Source organism: Arachis hypogaea, chromosome 3 (assembly GCF_003086295.3).
Source record: "Arachis hypogaea cultivar Tifrunner chromosome 3, arahy.Tifrunner.gnm2.J5K5, whole genome shotgun sequence".
Lineage (NCBI taxonomy): Eukaryota > Viridiplantae > Streptophyta > Magnoliopsida > Fabales > Fabaceae > Arachis > Arachis hypogaea.
The window spans coordinates 427,527-443,883 of record NC_092038.1 but is presented as its reverse complement, the minus strand read 5'-3'; the positions used below and the strand labels follow the sequence as shown (position 1 = coordinate 443,883).

Genomic DNA, 16,357 nt, shown 5'->3' with positions numbered 1-16,357 from the left:
TCAACATTTAAATTCTCACTTTTAAATGATATAAACATCATTGTAAACACACAGTATTATAAGTTAGGTGTAACTTCTTCAAGGATATCACAACTGTCTCAATATTTACAATAGTAATATTGTATTGCTGACACTCATTAGGTAAGTTGAATGGATGGATTAGTTAAATTGCATCTTTCTAGTGTTCAATTTGTATTTGATGACAGAATCAGCACACCTCATAATAAAACGACAAGAACTTTTCGCAGCAATTCAGAATTCAAGAGTCTAATTTCACACATTTTCATGGACAATATTTCCTAATTTTTTGTCAGCAAAATAACAAACGAAATCACAAAATATGGCACATTGAAGGAGTAAAAATAATGATTCTAGTCAAAAGCACACTGAAGTAAATACAAAAAGGTTATATTCATTAGCATCTCAATGGAGGCTATCTACGTTTTTGCTTAGCTCTTCAAGCTTCTTCATCCTCAACTTCTCACTTTCAGTCACCAGCTGAAAGGAAAAAAGGAAAAAGAAAAAAAAAATGAGAATGTAAGTTACTTAGTTAGATCAAATTATATGTAGAAAATTACCCTGTTTTCTTTTACTTAGTAACTGTTAGAATTCAGATATACTAAATAATTCTAATTGATCCTAATTATATTCTAACAGCGACAAATATTCATTCCTTTTTATAATAGTAGAAAATATAAATAGAAGTTCTAACCTCCATCAATTTTGTAACTAGTTGAGTCTTTTCTCGGTTTTTCTCATTGAAAGCTTCAAGGGCATCCTTGTATTCTCTCTCCTGTGACCCCAAAAAAAATTCAAAAGGAAAAGAGTAAACAAATAAATTAAGAGTTTCATTGTTATATAAAAGTGTAACAAGGTTTTTTACATTATTATTATTATTCAATTAAATTAAACAATTTTACTAGTAGAATAATATACATAATGGTATAGTCATAATGAATAATGATGGTAAAGAAGCTTGCTTGCATGGAGATTTTGGAATCTCCCACTGAACCAATTCTATCATTTTCTACGTGGATATTTGAACACAATTATTATGAATTATCACCATAACCACTGAAATAATCATGTTCATTTGCCTCCCAATTGATAAGACAAGATGGGGCCAAGAAAGCAACATGAGGCCACTTGAATAAAGCAGCAAAATATGGTCAATTTGATTAAACTCTATACCCAATGCTTAAGTGGTTTTGTATTAAAAGCTGTGTAACTATTGTTATGTGGATCACTTTGCCTCCTTGAACCAAATCCTATGGCTTAAGTAAAGATTTTTAGAAAAAAGTAGCAAACATTAAGAACTTGTTCGGTAACTTTCATAAAATATAACATATTTAGAAATTATGTCTTTTTGTAATTTGTTTAAAATTTAGTAGAACAACATGAAGCTATGTCACCTTTTTTTGGCAGGTCTGACCCAGTGGCTTTAATTCTTTGTTAATAATGTCTATCCTCTTGCGAATTACTGCAACATCTTTCCTCAATGGATCTGTGAGAGATTCAAGCTCCTGAAACAATGATCATATGCAGTTTCTGAAGCAGTTACTGCTTTAACATTGATGAAACAGACCTTGTTCCATTTTAGAAACACTTGTCTGTACTTGTTTCAGAACAACCACATGGCACAACACTTTGCCTTTTAATTAAACATGTTCTATCACACACACTAACATGCATAATTTCAAACTAAGCAAACACACAAACACAAAATTAAGAGCAAAACCAATTAAAGAATGCATGTATCAAAGGACTTACTTCTCTAATCTCAGCCAAGCGCTTTGTTTCTTCTTCAACTTTTCCCAGATAAGTATGAACCTTATCCCTCACCTCCATTTTCTTCCTTTCAATCTCTTCTTCCTTGGCTCGAAACATCGCCAAGGCTGATCTCGACATCTCCTCTTCCCTGTCATCCCCTGTTGGACTCTGGCTAGAGTTGATCATCCCCGAGTTCCTAGCTCGCTGCTGCGCATTCAGTGGCTGCTGTTCATAAGACTGTTTTGGTGTTGATGCCATTGCTGCACCACAAAGCCACAGCACTCACTCCTTTCCCTCTTCTTTCTTCTTTCTCTTTTCTTTGGAATAATAACTCTCTTTCTCTTTGCCTTATGTGTGCTTATAAGCAACACTTGCTTTTAAGGCTATTCTTATTTTACTAACAAAACCATAGAATAAGCCCAAACAAATGGAAAGTGCCTAGTGACAAAACTATGTTATGAATAGTTAATTAACACTGAATTTAAATTTCTCTGCCAACTTTACTCAAAAATAGCACCATCAAAATTCTAGTATTGAGTTTAAAAGGGTTTTATACATTGAAATTGAAAGTATAAACAATGTTAAATCTTTGCCTAGACTTTATTACCATTTTGTTTTATTAATTAAACTGAAGACATAGTGAAGAATAATCTTGATGAGCATTCTTTGGTTAGGTAGCTATTTTCTTAAGTTGGTATATTGGCTAATTCAGCTAACTACTGCTTCCACAATGGTATCTATAGTTTTTATGTATGGACCAGAACTTTTTGCCAAAGACACATGAGTACATGACATATATGTATAGTTATATTACCTGCCACCATGCCTTAGTCCAGCTAATCAGATCCTATGGTTGACATAAATATGGCAATTGCTTATTGTTTTTGTTTAGTTGGAAATACAGTATAAATATAGGTGAATTTGTTTGAAAGTTTTCGAAAGGAATATTGTAATTATAATATATAAGGTGTTGTTTTCTTTAAGATAGAAAGGTGCTTGGAGAAGAAGTTTTGGTTGAGGAGTGGACAGAAAGAGTAGAGACTTAGAAAACAAGATAGAGTAGGAGAATTGGCAGCACCTAGCTTGCTAGCTAATGAGGTTGCCTTTATGACAAATCATTGATTGCCCATATGCCTGCATTTTTTTTAGAACACAAAGTTTTTGATACCCTTCACAGCTTGGCTATGCAAGAAAGGAACCTCCAACTTGTGTTCCAAATTATTGGTCTTTTGCATTGTTGGACCAGGCATTATTGACTCCACAATGAGCATAGGTGTGACAACACAAAAAGGGTTATCACTTATCACAGAATCAAATTCAATTTTATAATTCTATTTACATTGTGATTAATTTTGAATACTTCTGCCCTCTTGTTGATTTTTGCTTGAAGAAAAGCATTTGGGGTTGTTTAACATTACTTTTAACAAGTTTTCATAACCTTAATGATTTTAAGTAGGGACAAAGACAACACATGAAAATGTATGAGTTAGCAACGATTTTCCAAACTGACATACCATCCTTTTTGGTTACTAACTGTTAATCAGCAATCACCATAGGTTCATGTTGGAGAATGTATACTAATAATTAGTATCTTTGAGCTAATGATACATTTGAATACTTGTATTTAGCAGGAAAGAAAAAGATTAATCTAGTTTTGCCAATCATAGTGCGTCCATTCAAAGATCAGCAAAGGTATGCTCATTGTGGAATTGAATATTATACGCCAAAAAGATTAGTGTTTTGCAGCTGAGTGGTTGCAGGTGTTGACTGTCAAGCATCACCAACCACTGGAGCCTAGAGAGTACGTTGTACTAATGTCATGTCTACTCTCAGCCTCTCATATCAACTACACCATTAAGAGAATTAATGCATTTGTCAACTATAAACGAGAACGTAATCCATTCAGCTGTCAAATAACACATTCCAGTTCTCCATAAATATTCCAAATCAACAGGTAAAATGGGTCCCATTGAAGCAAATAAATACACCATATTATAAAGGGGACAACTTCTAGGGGGACTTTGACCTTAGCGTTAATTAGGAGCAGGTGCGTTGTTGACCAAAATAAATTGACCTTAGTAATATTCAGATTTATATTGTCTGCAATCTGCATGCAAATTTGTTACTGTATTTAGAAGATTCGAAGCATTACCAGACCAATAAACTAATGAATGACTAATTTGAAGTACTGAATTTCATGATTCTAACGATGTGAAAATAAATGCAACTGCTTTGGAAATCCAAAGTGCACTTGGATTCGTCATCTTATTACCACTGCGATTGCTTTAATCCTAGACATGCTAGATTGCTAGCCCATTGTCACCATTGCACATTAGAGCTTTGGAACCAAACCATAACTGGTCTATCCACCACACCAACGGCAAATGCAAAATGGAAATGTTTAGGTAGTAATAACATGAGCAGATCATGACAGAACTAGTATTAACCCAGAATCCAAAAAATTGTAATCTGAATAATCAATTGATTATATCAAACAAAGAGAAACATTTTCATTTGAGTTATAAACCTTGAATAGTGATCAGAGTATGCAACTAAGCAATTTATTAAGAGAACAATCATGAATGCAAAGAAAATCACTGGTTCATTTTGACCAAAAAATTCTTTAAAAGTTTGTGAGGCAAAACACCCCACTTCCTCAATCATAATTTGCAAAGTCATGCTTTCTTCCCAATTCCATGTGACATATTATAGATCCCTCGTCCCTGAAAAGTTTAGTCATAGAACAATGTCTATTAATAATCTTGCAACAAACAAAATACAGAGTTAAAGTAAAACAAACAACTTCAACTCTGAACAAATCAGACTGAGAAATATGATATGGTGAATTCTGGTGGCAAAGCAAACTTACAATCATGAAAATTGAAGTTCCTGCCAGAAAAAGCGGTATTGCAACAGATGTAATCTTATCATATGGTCCTTTCAAGTGTGTGTACTTGTGAACACTCTGGTAATATTTTTGCTGCTCGAAAAGCTTTTCACGTGGTCTAAATGGTGCTTCCGACATCCTGCACAAGGCGCATGGTTACGTCAACTACACGTAAACAAAAGGGGCAGAACAAAGAAGAAAACATGGCACCATGAAATGGAGTGGAACAACATAGAATTCATATCATGATCTGAAAATGTCACCCTCCCTACCAAACAAAGAATAAAATTTTCAATCACTCTCCATGTGTCTCACAACCATAACAGAATCTAGAAACGCTTACAATAATGCCCTAATAAGAGGAATATAACAAATTGGGGATAAAACAAACATGACAAAATAAATAAAATAAATGAATAAACGAGGAGGCATATTTTGATGATATTGAGCTACAAATGATCCACCATAATCGATGATTTCCATGAACAAAAGAGGGCATTTCAAAATGAACAATACAACAACAAACGTAAGTTCATTAACCTAGCCCCGATCTCATGTAACATCCAAGGAGTCAAATTGCATAGGGAAAATAACAACTTTACTTAATAATTCAGCAAAACACAGCACAAATGGAATGCCCCAAAGAAAAAACAGATCATAATCAAATACAGAACAATGTTTTTTGACAATGAATCAATGTACTAAAATGGGGGAAAGCAAACGTTTTAGATGCAAGGGATGGATACAAATTAAAATAAAATCGAATAAAAACAGAGATTCGGGATAGAAAATATTAGAGTAATTTAATTATATATTTTAATATTGAGAAAGCAATGAGATCTGGAATAGGTTACATGCTTACTCTGAGTGAAGGCAAGGTGTGATTAGGGATTGAGATTGATGGAGAGAAAATGGAGGAGAAACAACTTCAAAATACGGGAAGGGTGAGAGAAGTGAAAAAGTTGAACTTTTTTATTATAGTGGCTCCGTTGATCTTTCTGCTATAATGCTATTGACCCGATCCGAACATGAATTATTAATTTACTTTTTATTTTTTTAAATACAAAAAAAAACATTTTTTATTATTTTAACAACTTATTAGGAGTTAGGATAAATTTATCCAATTCTTGTAAAACTATCTCAAAGAAATTAATTTTATTATGAAAAAAAAGTGGTGTATGCAAAGATATAGAACAATGTTGAGATATAGAGATATGTGGACTAGCAATGTAATAGGGTTAAAAAATGCAGATTGAGTTTGGCAGAAATGTTTTTTTTTTTTTTTTTTTTGAGAGTAACATGTGTCATGATGAATATAATAGGAGACCCAATTAGAAATTAATTTTGTTACAAAAAGAAAAGCAGTATATCGCAAAGAAATTGGATAATGGTGGGATATGTGGCTAATTTTTTTTATATAAAAAATATTGATATTTTGTTGAAAATAAATTATTTGGTGTAATTATATGTCGGTAGATTTTATAGGTAGAGAGTCAACATATAAGATACGTATTGCAATACTCAAAATGTGTGTTAAACACATGTCATCAGTGTTATCAGAATCGGACCGACCTACTAGGTTGGACCAAAAACCGTGACCGGTAATAAAATCGGTCAGGGATGAGCTAGCTGACCGAACATGGAAGAGAATCGGCAAGATCCGATTTGAATCAACCGAATTTGACAAAAACTGACAAATCATCGGGTTTGAAAAAATCGGAACCGTTTTGGGATCTTTTTTCCTTCAAGTGAAATGACATCGTTTCCATTATTTAAAAAAAAAGAAAAAACCTGATTCGATTCCCAATTCAAACACATAAAGTCCCAAACTCCAAACGGTTGAGATTGAGAGAGACCCGTTCAAGTTTAATCCTTCTCGCACCACTCGACAGTCCCGACCACAGCCAGTTCCACCTCCACTGAATGGTGCAGCCTCGTCGACTACTGCTACTTAGAGTCGTTGTCTCGGTGGCCCCTGTAGAGCTCGGCTCGTTGCCTCCTGTCCTGTGCCGCTGTATGTCCATCGTCGTCTTCTTTTTGTCGGTTTGGTTGTCCAATCATCCCTGTTGTCAGTGTCGACGGCGTGCTTCTTCTCTGGTCTCCCTCTTCTCTGCCTATTTTTTTTTTTAAGTTATTCAGTATTTAAAATTTTCAATAATTTAGTACTTCTGTTAGAATTAATTGATTACTGATGTTGATTATCTATGTTGACTATGTTTAGTTGATTATAAGTTTATAACTTATTGATTTTTGTTATATTTTTATTCTATATGTTTTACTTATGTGGGACCAAGTTAATCGGTTGAACAAATGATCTATCGGTTAAATTAGTGATCAAATGGTTTGACCAGTTCGATCCGATTCTGACAATTATATGTGTCATTATTCTGGTAATATACAAGATGTGTGTTCGACACATGTCATTATCATAGCAACACACAGAATGCGTGTTGGACAATTTGTTTGTATTTCTATAATACTATAATACATTACAAATATCAATATTTAACCAGTACACAATTTTTATCTTCATATTAAAATTAATTTTTTGAAATATGTAAATATGTAGATTATTAATATGACAGAATTATAAAATGCAACTTAAATTTGGCAGAAAGATTATTTGCATTTTGCATATGAAAAAGCGCTCAAATAACAAAGACGTAGCTCGTTATGGATTATAGACATATAAAAGACGAGACCAACTATAATTTTACCATATTTTTTTGTAGTTTTTTTTTTCTGAAAAAACTTACTTACATTTTGCTTGTGCTGAGATATAAGTGATAACGGTTTTAGAAAACACAATTTATGTTTTTTTAGAATGACACGTGTCATGATTAGTAGAATGAGAGACTCAATTAAAAATTAATTTTATTATAGAAAGAAAATTAGTATAATAAAAATATATTGGATAATAGTAGGATATGCAGATATGTGGACTTTTAGTATGATAGAGCTGCAATTTGCAGGTGAGAGAGTACTCACGACATATGGCTCGTTGTAGGTATGCTTGGAGATAAAATATTGCTCATTCTTTTTAAAATATGACTTCTATTTAATCACATAGATCATTTTGTAGCTCCACAAATATCATGATATACAGAATAATAAGAAAAAATAAAAAATTATATACAAATGTCACGCCCTCATTTATATGTGATATAATCTTACTATTTTAGTATACGTCTAAACTTGTAGTACCTTTTATGATTTCTAAAAATTTCAATCTCACTCTCTTAAAATTTAACACCACTAATAATTATTAAAAGCTCAGAAAAATAAAAGAAAAAGATGACAATGATATTTATACTTAAAATTTATACAAATCAACTTATTAGAAGACAAAGCAGAAGCAAATTATAACCTGAGTTTTTCTTAAAAGAATCCTAAAAACTTAACTTGCATTTAACAAAGAATAAAAATAAAATAGAAAGAACACAAAATTTAACTTATATTTTCTGGGCAACAAAAACAAAAAAATGTTAGAAATATATGAGTTTACGTTTTTTCACATACATATAATTATCCCATATAAATCACTTCCAACATCTATCACTAATATTTTTTATTATTGATATTGGATTGATAATAATATTTTTAAGAAATAAATTATTAGAATATTAATCTTAAAGAAATTAGATCTTTTAATTTTTAGGAAATATAAAAATTAAACTATTCGATTTATAGATTACAAAAATCAATCCCTCTAATTTATAAAATTGAATAATTCAATTTCTGTTTTGAAAAAATTAAAAAATTTGAAGTATAATAATTAGACATTTTAATTTACGAACTTTCTATAATTTAAAAAATATAAAAAATTATAATATTTAATTATATCACTCAACTTATTTTGATGGAAAAAAATAGCCGAATTACCAAATGCTTTTGCATATCAATGAAAAAAAAAAAAACCACTATCATTAGTTCATAACCAAGTTATTTCAGTGCAGTGCTGGTTTATTTCAAAAAGTGGGGACTATTAAGTTATAGGTAAGAGTAAAACGACGACGCATTATATACAGCTTGCTCCAGTTCGGTTTGTTTCAGCTCAGCGAGAGAGAGACACAACAGAACTGAAACTCTGATTTCGATAGCAATGGCGTTCGCGGCATAGTAATATTAAAAATCTATAATTCCATATAATATTGTCATTCCTCTCAAATTCATTCTTCAAAACGCTCTCTGCAACCAAACGACATGCGCTCCAAGGACAGAATAGCTTATTTCTACGACGGTGCCGTTTCCTCACTTCCCAACTCCACAAACTTATAATTCACCTGCTTCGTCTCTGCTTTTTCTTTTTATTGCTTGCCCTGATTATTGTTTGGTGGAATTGAATTCGCCAAACTCTGATTAGGATTTTTTTGCAACGACGCGATTTTCTAATCCATCGCATGACGAAACCCTAACTTTCTCGTGTGTAGTCCCCCCCCCCCCCACCAAAAAGACCATGTTTGGTTGTGTGTTCATAAGGAAATTGATTGCTTAAAATTTAATATTGCAGGGGATGTTGGTAGTGTTTACTTCGGGCCAAACCATCCGATGAAGCCTCACAGGCTATGCATGACTCACCATCTTGTTCTCTCATACGAACTTCACAAGAAGATGGAAATTTATGTTAGTTACATACACTTTCTGTTCAAATTTTATATGTATATGGGGTTATTGTTGCCATATTGTTACCTCCTCTGTTCAATATTGTGTGCTTCATTGCGTAAACAATGATTTCCTCAATGTATGATGCAGCGCCCACACAAAGCATATCCTGTTGAGCTTGCCCAGTTTCATTCAGCTGACTATGTTGAGTTTTTGCACAGGATTACACCTGACACTCAGCCTTTGTTCTCCACAGAATTGGCAAAATGTATGTCTTTCCATATTAATATACTATCTAGTTCGAGTGCGTATTTATTTAATTTTTTTATTTAAACTAATGCGGGGCACAGTAAATGAATTTCTTGTTGCTTGTTGAATTGTCTACATGAGAGAGCAGCCGCGATAGAAGTAGTAGGTTTATTGATTTGTAGCAAGTGTTAAAAAGTCAAGTTTTAGAACTAGGCTGAGTGGCTGACATATTTGGGGATAGCCTCTTTCATATTGTTACCATTTTCTTTATTTCTTTCTTCTTTTTTATTTTATTGTTCCATCATACTACAGTGTTGCCTGATTCCTGAAGTAGACCTACATGTAGGGAAACAGCTTAGCCTTTTGTGTTGTTATTGTTGTCGTCGTCATTGTTGTTGCTGCTCTATATTTTATACCTACCAGACTTGCAAATGAGCTTATGCCTTGGTTTGCTGCTTTAGAGAAATAGGGAGGGTGGCGGTGTTGTTGAGTGGCATATACCAAAAAAATTAACAAGTTTCGTCTATGTTATTCATCTTTCAGATAATCTTGGAGAAGACTGTCCTGTATTTGACAACTTGTTTGAATTTTGTCAGATTTATGCTGGAGGAACTATAGGTAACATGTTTGTACTAGTGATTGTCTTCATTTTTTGTTGTCCTGCCTTTTTTTGTTGTATAAAAAATGATTGACAAGTTGACATCTACCTGCAGATGCTGCCCGTCGACTAAACAATCAATTGTGTGATATAGCTATAAACTGGGCAGGTGGGTTACACCATGCTAAGAAATGCGAGGCATCTGGATTTTGCTACATCAATGACTTAGTTTTAGGTATCTTGGAGCTTCTCAAATACCATGCCCGAGTTCTGTATATTGATATAGATGTCCACCATGGTGATGGTGTAGAAGAAGCCTTCTACTTCACTGACAGGTTAGCTATTTTTGTATATCTTTGCAAATTTGATTATTTGATAGTTATAAATGAGGATATTATTATCGAGAAATATAAAGTTGTCAAGGCAATATTTATGTTAATTAGTGAGCCGAATTTATGTTTCTTGGTAAATACTGGCCAGCCTTCTCATGTGTTTTCTTTAAGTTTGTCTTTGGACTTTTGGACTATAGCTATAGACAATCTTTAATCTTATGATGGCTATAAATATTATACACTTATCTTTACTCTTATGTTGCCTATAGACAAGCATGTATTCATGAATCTTGATACAAGCTTCATATTATGGTCACAACTAGCACACTTCTCAATAAGCTTGGCCTTATGTGGAATGTGAATTTTCTGCTTGGGATTTCTCTATTTTTTGTTGAATGGTCGATTTTTTAATGACAGGGTGATGACTGTCAGTTTTCACAAGTATGGAGATATGTTCTTTCCAGGTACTGGTGATGCTAAGGTAATTTTCTTTACTCTATTTTTTGTAAGTTGTATGGTTTCAGGCACCACTTGACAGTGGCACGTTGCTAGTTGCATATTTGTTAAAATTGAATATTTTTATTCTTTGAAACATTCTGAAGATCTATTTTTGAATGATTTGTATTGAAGGAAATAGGAGAAAAAGAAGGCAAGTATTATGCCATAAATGTCCCATTCAAGGATGGAATAGATGACCCTAGCTTCACTCGACTTTTCAAGACTGTAAGTCCAACTCTCTGCATTATTTCTTACTTGATTGCGTGTAATCTGAAACTCTGGAAATTTCTATGCTGTAGATTATCTCTAAAGTAGTGGAAACATATCAACCTGGTGCAATAGTTCTCCAGTGTGGAGCTGATTCACTTGCTGGAGATCGCCTGGGCTGCTTCAATCTCTCTATTGATGGTGCATATCTCCCAGTAAATTTTCTTTTCTGTTGAAAGTGTCATTGCTGTTGCCGGGTTTGTGTGTTGGCTCATCTATACAAATGCTAGTACCCATCCAATTATTTGGTGGCTTAGCTTGATTAAAAGATTAACTTTTGATGCTTCTTTACAGGTCATGCTGAATGTGTCAGATTTGTAAAGAGATTCAATTTGCCCTTGCTGGTGGGTTTATATCATTTTATGTTTGCCTTAAATTCACTTCTTATTTTGATTCACATATACATGAGTGGACTTCTGCCACAGGTCACTGGAGGTGGGGGATACACAAAAGAAAATGTTGCTCGGTGTTGGGCTGTCGAAACTGGAGTTCTCCTAGATACGGAGCTTCCTAATGGTACACTTAATCAGCCTTATCCTGCTCTTAAATTGATAAAGCTTGTAAACGTATTTATTTTAATTTATTTATTTCACTGTAAAACTGTTGATATAGAGTTACCTGCTTGATCTGACATGCAGAGATCCCAGATAATGATTATATTAAATATTTTGCACCAGACTTTTCCTTGAAGATTCCTAGTGGGCACATCGTATGTGTTTTCTCAACCTTTGATTAATAGTTTAATCTGTATTTTTTCGATGACTTTGGTTGCACTGTCTCTGTTTTGGCACATCACATTGCCAATTTACATACCAATTTAATTTGGACTTATGTGCATATGGTGTGCAGTAAAATGTTTTTTTGGTATACAACTGGTTGTTCTTAGTATCTTTTGCTTTGAAATGAACAGGAAAACTTAAATAGCAAGTCATATCTCAGCACCATAAAAATGCAAGTCTTGGAAAATCTTCGTTGCATCCAACATGCGCCAAGTGTACAACTGCAGGAGGTATGTTTGCCCCTGAAACAGGAACATTCATCTAGTTGAGAGCTAATTGTCTTGAAAAATATTTCATTTCTTTTCTGTTGGTTGTCTTATGATTTTAGATGCAGTGTTCTTATGAATGTGGTTACAAATGAATTAATTTTTATTGGGATTGAGGGTTAGTGTTCAAGTAATTGAAATAAATAAGTCCTTCTTATAGGCTGTTCTAATTTATTTTCCCAAGACCCAATAATAGATTGGGGAGAATGGAATGCACGAGTTGGGTGGGAAGTCGATTATACATCTTAACTGATACAGTAAATATGGCTAGGCTGATCCACATTTAAATTACCTATGACACTAATCTAATACAAAGGTTTATGCATGCGTGTAAACTTGGAATATCTAGTCAATCCTTGATGTTGGAGGCACTCTTTATTTTGTTTGAATTTTTTGGTTCTCCTTACCTAAATTAGTAATATTTATTTGCTTGTTTATTTATTTATTTATTTCAAAAATGCAAACGATTTGTGTTGCACAGGTTCCACCTGACTTCTACATTCCTGATTTTGATGAAGATGAGCAGAACCCAGATGAACGCATTGACCGTAAGCAGAAAAATATATTCCTATTCCCTCACGACTTGGTGCCAATCATTTGTTTATTGGTTTTGATAATTTATCTTTTTCCAGAACACACACAAGACAAACACATACAGCGTGATGATGAATACTATGAAGGTGACAATGATAATGATCACATGGATATTTCATGAAGATGGGCTGAGCTATGTGGTTCCCCGTTTTTTGGTAGAGTGACAACTTCACTAGACAAGGAAAATGTAATTAGATAGAAACACCCTAGTTGTATCAACGAAGCAGTATAGTTGAACTTACCCAAATCATTGATTTTCTTTTGGGTAAAATATATTTTTTTGTTCTTAAAGTTAGTTAAAAATTTTAAAAATACTCATAAGTTTTATTTTGTTTCAATTTTATTCCAAATTTTTTTTATTTGCATCGAATACATTCCCAGCAACTAATTTTTTCAAAAAATTTATGACTAATTCAACAATTTTACAAGAATAATCTTTAACACTAACAAATCAGATATAATTATCATGCATTATTGTTGGATTTGTCTTAAATTAATTTAGTTGATAAAAATATATTTGATGTAAATTGAAAATTTTTGGAATAAAATTATAACGAAATGAAATTTAAGAGTATAATTGTAATAAAATATACTTTGCCTTCCCCTCCTTACGTTGTTTGCTTTGTCTTTTGTATATGTTCTAAAAGTTTATTAAAAAGGGTTGTTTCCGTTGTTTTAGCGAAGGCCTATTTTTTACGGAGTGGGCATGTTCCACATACGTGTATGATCCATTATGATGAGTATCAAGAATTGAACAAGTTTGGCATTCGAAAGAACTCGAGGATTATGTATCATCGACAATAATATTGCAATTTAGCTTACTCACTTATGATTGGAAGTCAATACAAGTTGTTGGTATCTTCCCTAACTTGAGAAATGCTAACATTCGGTGCTAGCTTTAGTATCAAGTGAAAGATAAATGTTGGGTGCAATGCAGCAAATGCAGATAAGAACTAGTATCTGTCCCTTGGAAGGACTTGGAACAATATAATTTTTATCTGCTATAATATCGTGTCCGGTGTTCATTCTGGTGCACAAGATGAACAAAAGAATCGTATATATTTTATGCGTGACAATGGGTTTACATTCATTGAAATTGGGGGTTAAATAAATGGTAATTTTGACAATTATGTAAAAACAGACATATTTTTCACCAAAAATGGACCTATTGACCAGGTAAAACGTATTAGGATTGTCGTACATGTTCATTTTCAGCCAAAATATTTTCTAGCAATGATCCGCAAGCATCTTCAAGCAAATCTAATACCTGCAATGCCACATAATAATGACATAAAAGCAGAGCATTAACCAAGGGTAAATAATTTCTTACAACAGAACCTGTTTCGTTAAGTGAATTTCCAATATGGCCAAATAATAATTATATGTGAAAAGGAATTAAAATGTATTATTTCCTGAATAAAAAGTATAGCTCACTGCTCTCACTTTAAGAAATCTTAGTAATAGTTGTAAGAAAGATGCATGTAGAAAATTGACCCATACCAAAATGTTCTAAGCACAAAGGATAAAACAATTTGCACTTAATGAGGAGACTCTAGTTAGAAAATAACAAATGAAAGATAACCATATGACACTGGAAAGAATGTCTCAACTCACAAGGCACCAACCATAGAAGAAATATATTTAATTAGGCTTGATTGAACAAAATAAGAGTATTCACAATATAATTTCAGCTCTCAAACCAGTTTAACTAGACATGACAGTATAATGCTTGGTCTTCTTTCTCAATCATTTAGTTGAGTTTACCAAACAATTCATTGTTATTTTCTAACTAGAGTTTCCTCATTAAGTTATATAAATGGATCAGATGGCAATGAATAGCAGAACATGAATACCTTCTCAAACCCTTGCGGTCCACCATAATAAGGATCCGGGACTTCACTTTCATCATGCTTCTTACAATAGGAGCACATCAACTTAACCTGTATCATCATATTCGCACTAAATAAACCAAAAGTTGACAGAAGAAACAATATGAATACGAATTCCCCAAAGACAAGTGAAATTTCGTAGTACCAACCTTTTTATGTGCATCATCTGGTAACTTATATCTGGCTCTCCAACTATTGAAAGACTCCAATATGTCCTCTGAGCAAAGAACAAACCCCATTACTATGTATAGCCGAAAAACAAACACGAAAACATAAAAGGTGGACTGCAGTAACATGTCACGTCTGGATGTCACATTTAACATCACAATGTTGCATCATAATGGAACATGCTGATAAATTAGAAGCTAGAACTTGAATTGACCAATTGATGTATATGTAGAAAATGTAATGTTAAAGTAATCCAAACATGGTGAGACATAATACTTAGAGAGAATTGGCTTCAATCACAGTTCACTTCCTCAATCCAAATGGAAATTACTAACCTATTTACTCCCTCCATTTCTTTTTATGTCACGATGAAAAATTTGAAATATTATTAGATGTTGAATCAATGTAGCTGGATAAAGTACCAATTTTCAAGAACGGGCACTATACTAGATTACTAACACTGTATCAGTCTATCAGATGCCATTATCTAATAGGCCAAGCTACCTACCTCTGTTTTGCATGTCCATAGCTAGAATAAGATCAAAATCAACGAAATCAGATGGCTTGATCGGCCTCGAAATTGAAGTTATCTGAATCCCACGCTTCTTTGATGCTTCCCTCATTCTCGGATCCGCTTCATTCCCCTTCGAGATCAATAAACATTCCCAAATATTAAATTTTCTCTCTTTATCTTAAAATAACATGACGAATTCACAACATAAAGTAACGACAGCTAAAACAAAAGTATAGTGAAATGCCATAATATTTTTTCACTGTATCACCCTCGCGAATCTATCCTATAGTACACTAAAATATAGATTTGTTTTAAAAGTTTAACCTACCTCGTGATAATCGATGGTGCCACAAGAATCGATGTTGAACTTTGAATCGAGACCCCTTTTCTTAACCAAGTCCTGGAATACTCCTTCCGCAGCTGGGCTTCTGCATATGTTGCCGAGGCACACAAACAGCACAGAGAATCGCTCTCTCTGTGTTGGGGATGACGTGGAAGATGCCATTGATGCTCGAATCACCCAACGACGATAATTATTATTCACACATCGACGGTTGATTCCGCAGAGAATGGAGGAAGATCGAAAGGGAAAGGTTTTTGTTGTGATGGAGAGGGTAAAGTTTGGAACTTGAATGAGAGAAACGAGGAATGAGGATTTTGGGGTAAGGGTGCGAACTTGGGAACAGTGGCAAAACCGTAAATTTGTGAGATTCCCATCCTTGCTGTACACTGTCCTCATATTTTTCGGTTTTCTCTCCTTCTTCTTCTTCTTCTCTTCCTTCAACTCCACCACCATTACAATAACAATAATAACTGAACCAATACTGGATTGGGCCGATCAATTAGATTGGATCAACCTGGCCCACCATATGGCCCAATTTGCAAACAGCTCGGAGTATTATTGATTTATTGTTGGGCTTGTTATTTAGTGGGGGTATTTATGT

General features: G+C 33.5%; 4 protein-coding genes across 7 annotated transcripts; 1 reads left to right on the top strand and 3 right to left on the bottom strand.

Moving 5' to 3' along the window:
- Window positions 1–221: 221 nt before the first annotated feature.
- LOC112784802 (uncharacterized) lies at window positions 222–3,068 on the bottom strand. Its single transcript, XM_025828132.3, has 4 exons — window positions 1,771–3,068; window positions 1,413–1,523; window positions 713–793; window positions 222–498 (listed from the first exon to the last, which is right to left on the bottom strand). The coding sequence occupies exons 1-4, from the start codon at window positions 2,026–2,028 to the stop codon at window positions 424–426; spliced, it is 525 nt and encodes a 174-aa protein (XP_025683917.1). The 5' UTR covers window positions 2,029–3,068; the 3' UTR covers window positions 222–423.
- A 1,164-nt stretch (window positions 3,069–4,232) lies between these two features.
- On the bottom strand, window positions 4,233–5,659 carry LOC112784787 (uncharacterized). 2 transcript variants are annotated; one of them, XM_025828123.3, is made up of 3 exons: window positions 5,520–5,659; window positions 4,640–4,796; window positions 4,233–4,493 (listed from the first exon to the last, which is right to left on the bottom strand). In XM_025828123.3, exons 2-3 carry the CDS (start codon window positions 4,793–4,795, stop codon window positions 4,446–4,448), a joined length of 204 nt encoding a protein of 67 aa, XP_025683908.1. In that variant the 5' UTR covers window position 4,796; window positions 5,520–5,659; the 3' UTR covers window positions 4,233–4,445. The 2 variants fall into 2 exon arrangements, with proteins under 2 accessions (XP_025683908.1, XP_025683901.1); XM_025828116.3 differs by having other exon boundaries at window positions 5,512–5,646.
- A 2,920-nt stretch (window positions 5,660–8,579) lies between these two features.
- LOC112784765 (histone deacetylase 9) lies at window positions 8,580–13,201 on the top strand. Of its 2 annotated transcripts, none has more exons than XM_025828086.3 (14): window positions 8,580–8,897; window positions 9,168–9,280; window positions 9,410–9,527; window positions 10,052–10,126; window positions 10,222–10,441; window positions 10,856–10,919; window positions 11,069–11,161; window positions 11,236–11,344; window positions 11,498–11,547; window positions 11,629–11,719; window positions 11,842–11,912; window positions 12,114–12,212; window positions 12,730–12,796; window positions 12,881–13,201. In XM_025828086.3, the coding sequence occupies exons 1-14, from the start codon at window positions 8,861–8,863 to the stop codon at window positions 12,961–12,963; spliced, it is 1,290 nt and encodes a 429-aa protein (XP_025683871.1). In that variant the 5' UTR covers window positions 8,580–8,860; the 3' UTR covers window positions 12,964–13,201. The 2 variants fall into 2 exon arrangements, with proteins under 2 accessions (XP_025683871.1, XP_025683878.1); XM_025828093.3 differs by having other exon boundaries at window positions 8,624–8,897; window positions 9,481–9,527.
- A 681-nt stretch (window positions 13,202–13,882) lies between these two features.
- Window positions 13,883–16,247, bottom strand: LOC112784777 (uncharacterized). 2 transcript variants are annotated; one of them, XR_011879442.1, is made up of 5 exons: window positions 15,742–16,247; window positions 15,408–15,543; window positions 14,877–14,948; window positions 14,696–14,776; window positions 13,883–14,109 (listed from the first exon to the last, which is right to left on the bottom strand). XR_011879442.1 is itself a non-coding variant. In XM_025828105.2 (5 exons), the coding sequence occupies exons 1-5, from the start codon at window positions 16,207–16,209 to the stop codon at window positions 14,029–14,031; spliced, it is 840 nt and encodes a 279-aa protein (XP_025683890.2). In that variant the 5' UTR covers window positions 16,210–16,247; the 3' UTR covers window positions 13,883–14,028. The 2 variants fall into 2 exon arrangements, 1 of the variants encoding a protein (XP_025683890.2); XM_025828105.2 differs by having other exon boundaries at window positions 14,696–14,782; window positions 14,881–14,948.
- Between the last annotated feature and the right edge of the window lie 110 nt (window positions 16,248–16,357).

Coding starts and splice junctions, on each gene's coding strand:
- LOC112784802 (XM_025828132.3), bottom strand. CDS start 2,028: ATGGCATCAACACCAAAACAGTCTTATGAACAGCAGCCACTGAATGCG. Junction 1,524..1,770: donor GCTTGGCTGAGATTAGAGAA/GTAAGTCCTTTG, acceptor TCATTGTTTCAG/GAGCTTGAATCTCTCACAGA. Junction 794..1,412: donor GTCAGACCTGCCAAAAAAAG/GTGACATAGCTT, acceptor TTGGGGTCACAG/GAGAGAGAATACAAGGATGC.
- LOC112784787 (XM_025828116.3), bottom strand. Junction 4,494..4,639: donor GAACTTCAATTTTCATGATT/GTAAGTTTGCTT, acceptor TAAACTTTTCAG/GGACGAGGGATCTATAATAT.
- LOC112784765 (XM_025828086.3), top strand. CDS start 8,861: ATGCGCTCCAAGGACAGAATAGCTTATTTCTACGACG. Junction 8,898..9,167: donor AATAGCTTATTTCTACGACG/GTGCCGTTTCCT, acceptor TTAATATTGCAG/GGGATGTTGGTAGTGTTTAC. Junction 11,548..11,628: donor GATTCAATTTGCCCTTGCTG/GTGGGTTTATAT, acceptor CTTCTGCCACAG/GTCACTGGAGGTGGGGGATA.
- LOC112784777 (XM_025828105.2), bottom strand. CDS start 16,209: ATGGTGGTGGAGTTGAAGGAAGAGAAGAAGAAGAAGAAGGAGAGAAAA. Junction 14,949..15,407: donor TATGGACATGCAAAACAGAG/GTAGGTAGCTTG, acceptor TTCTTTGCTCAG/AGGACATATTGGAGTCTTTC. Junction 14,783..14,880: donor CAGATGATGCACATAAAAAG/GTTGGTACTACG, acceptor ATGATGATACAG/GTTAAGTTGATGTGCTCCTA.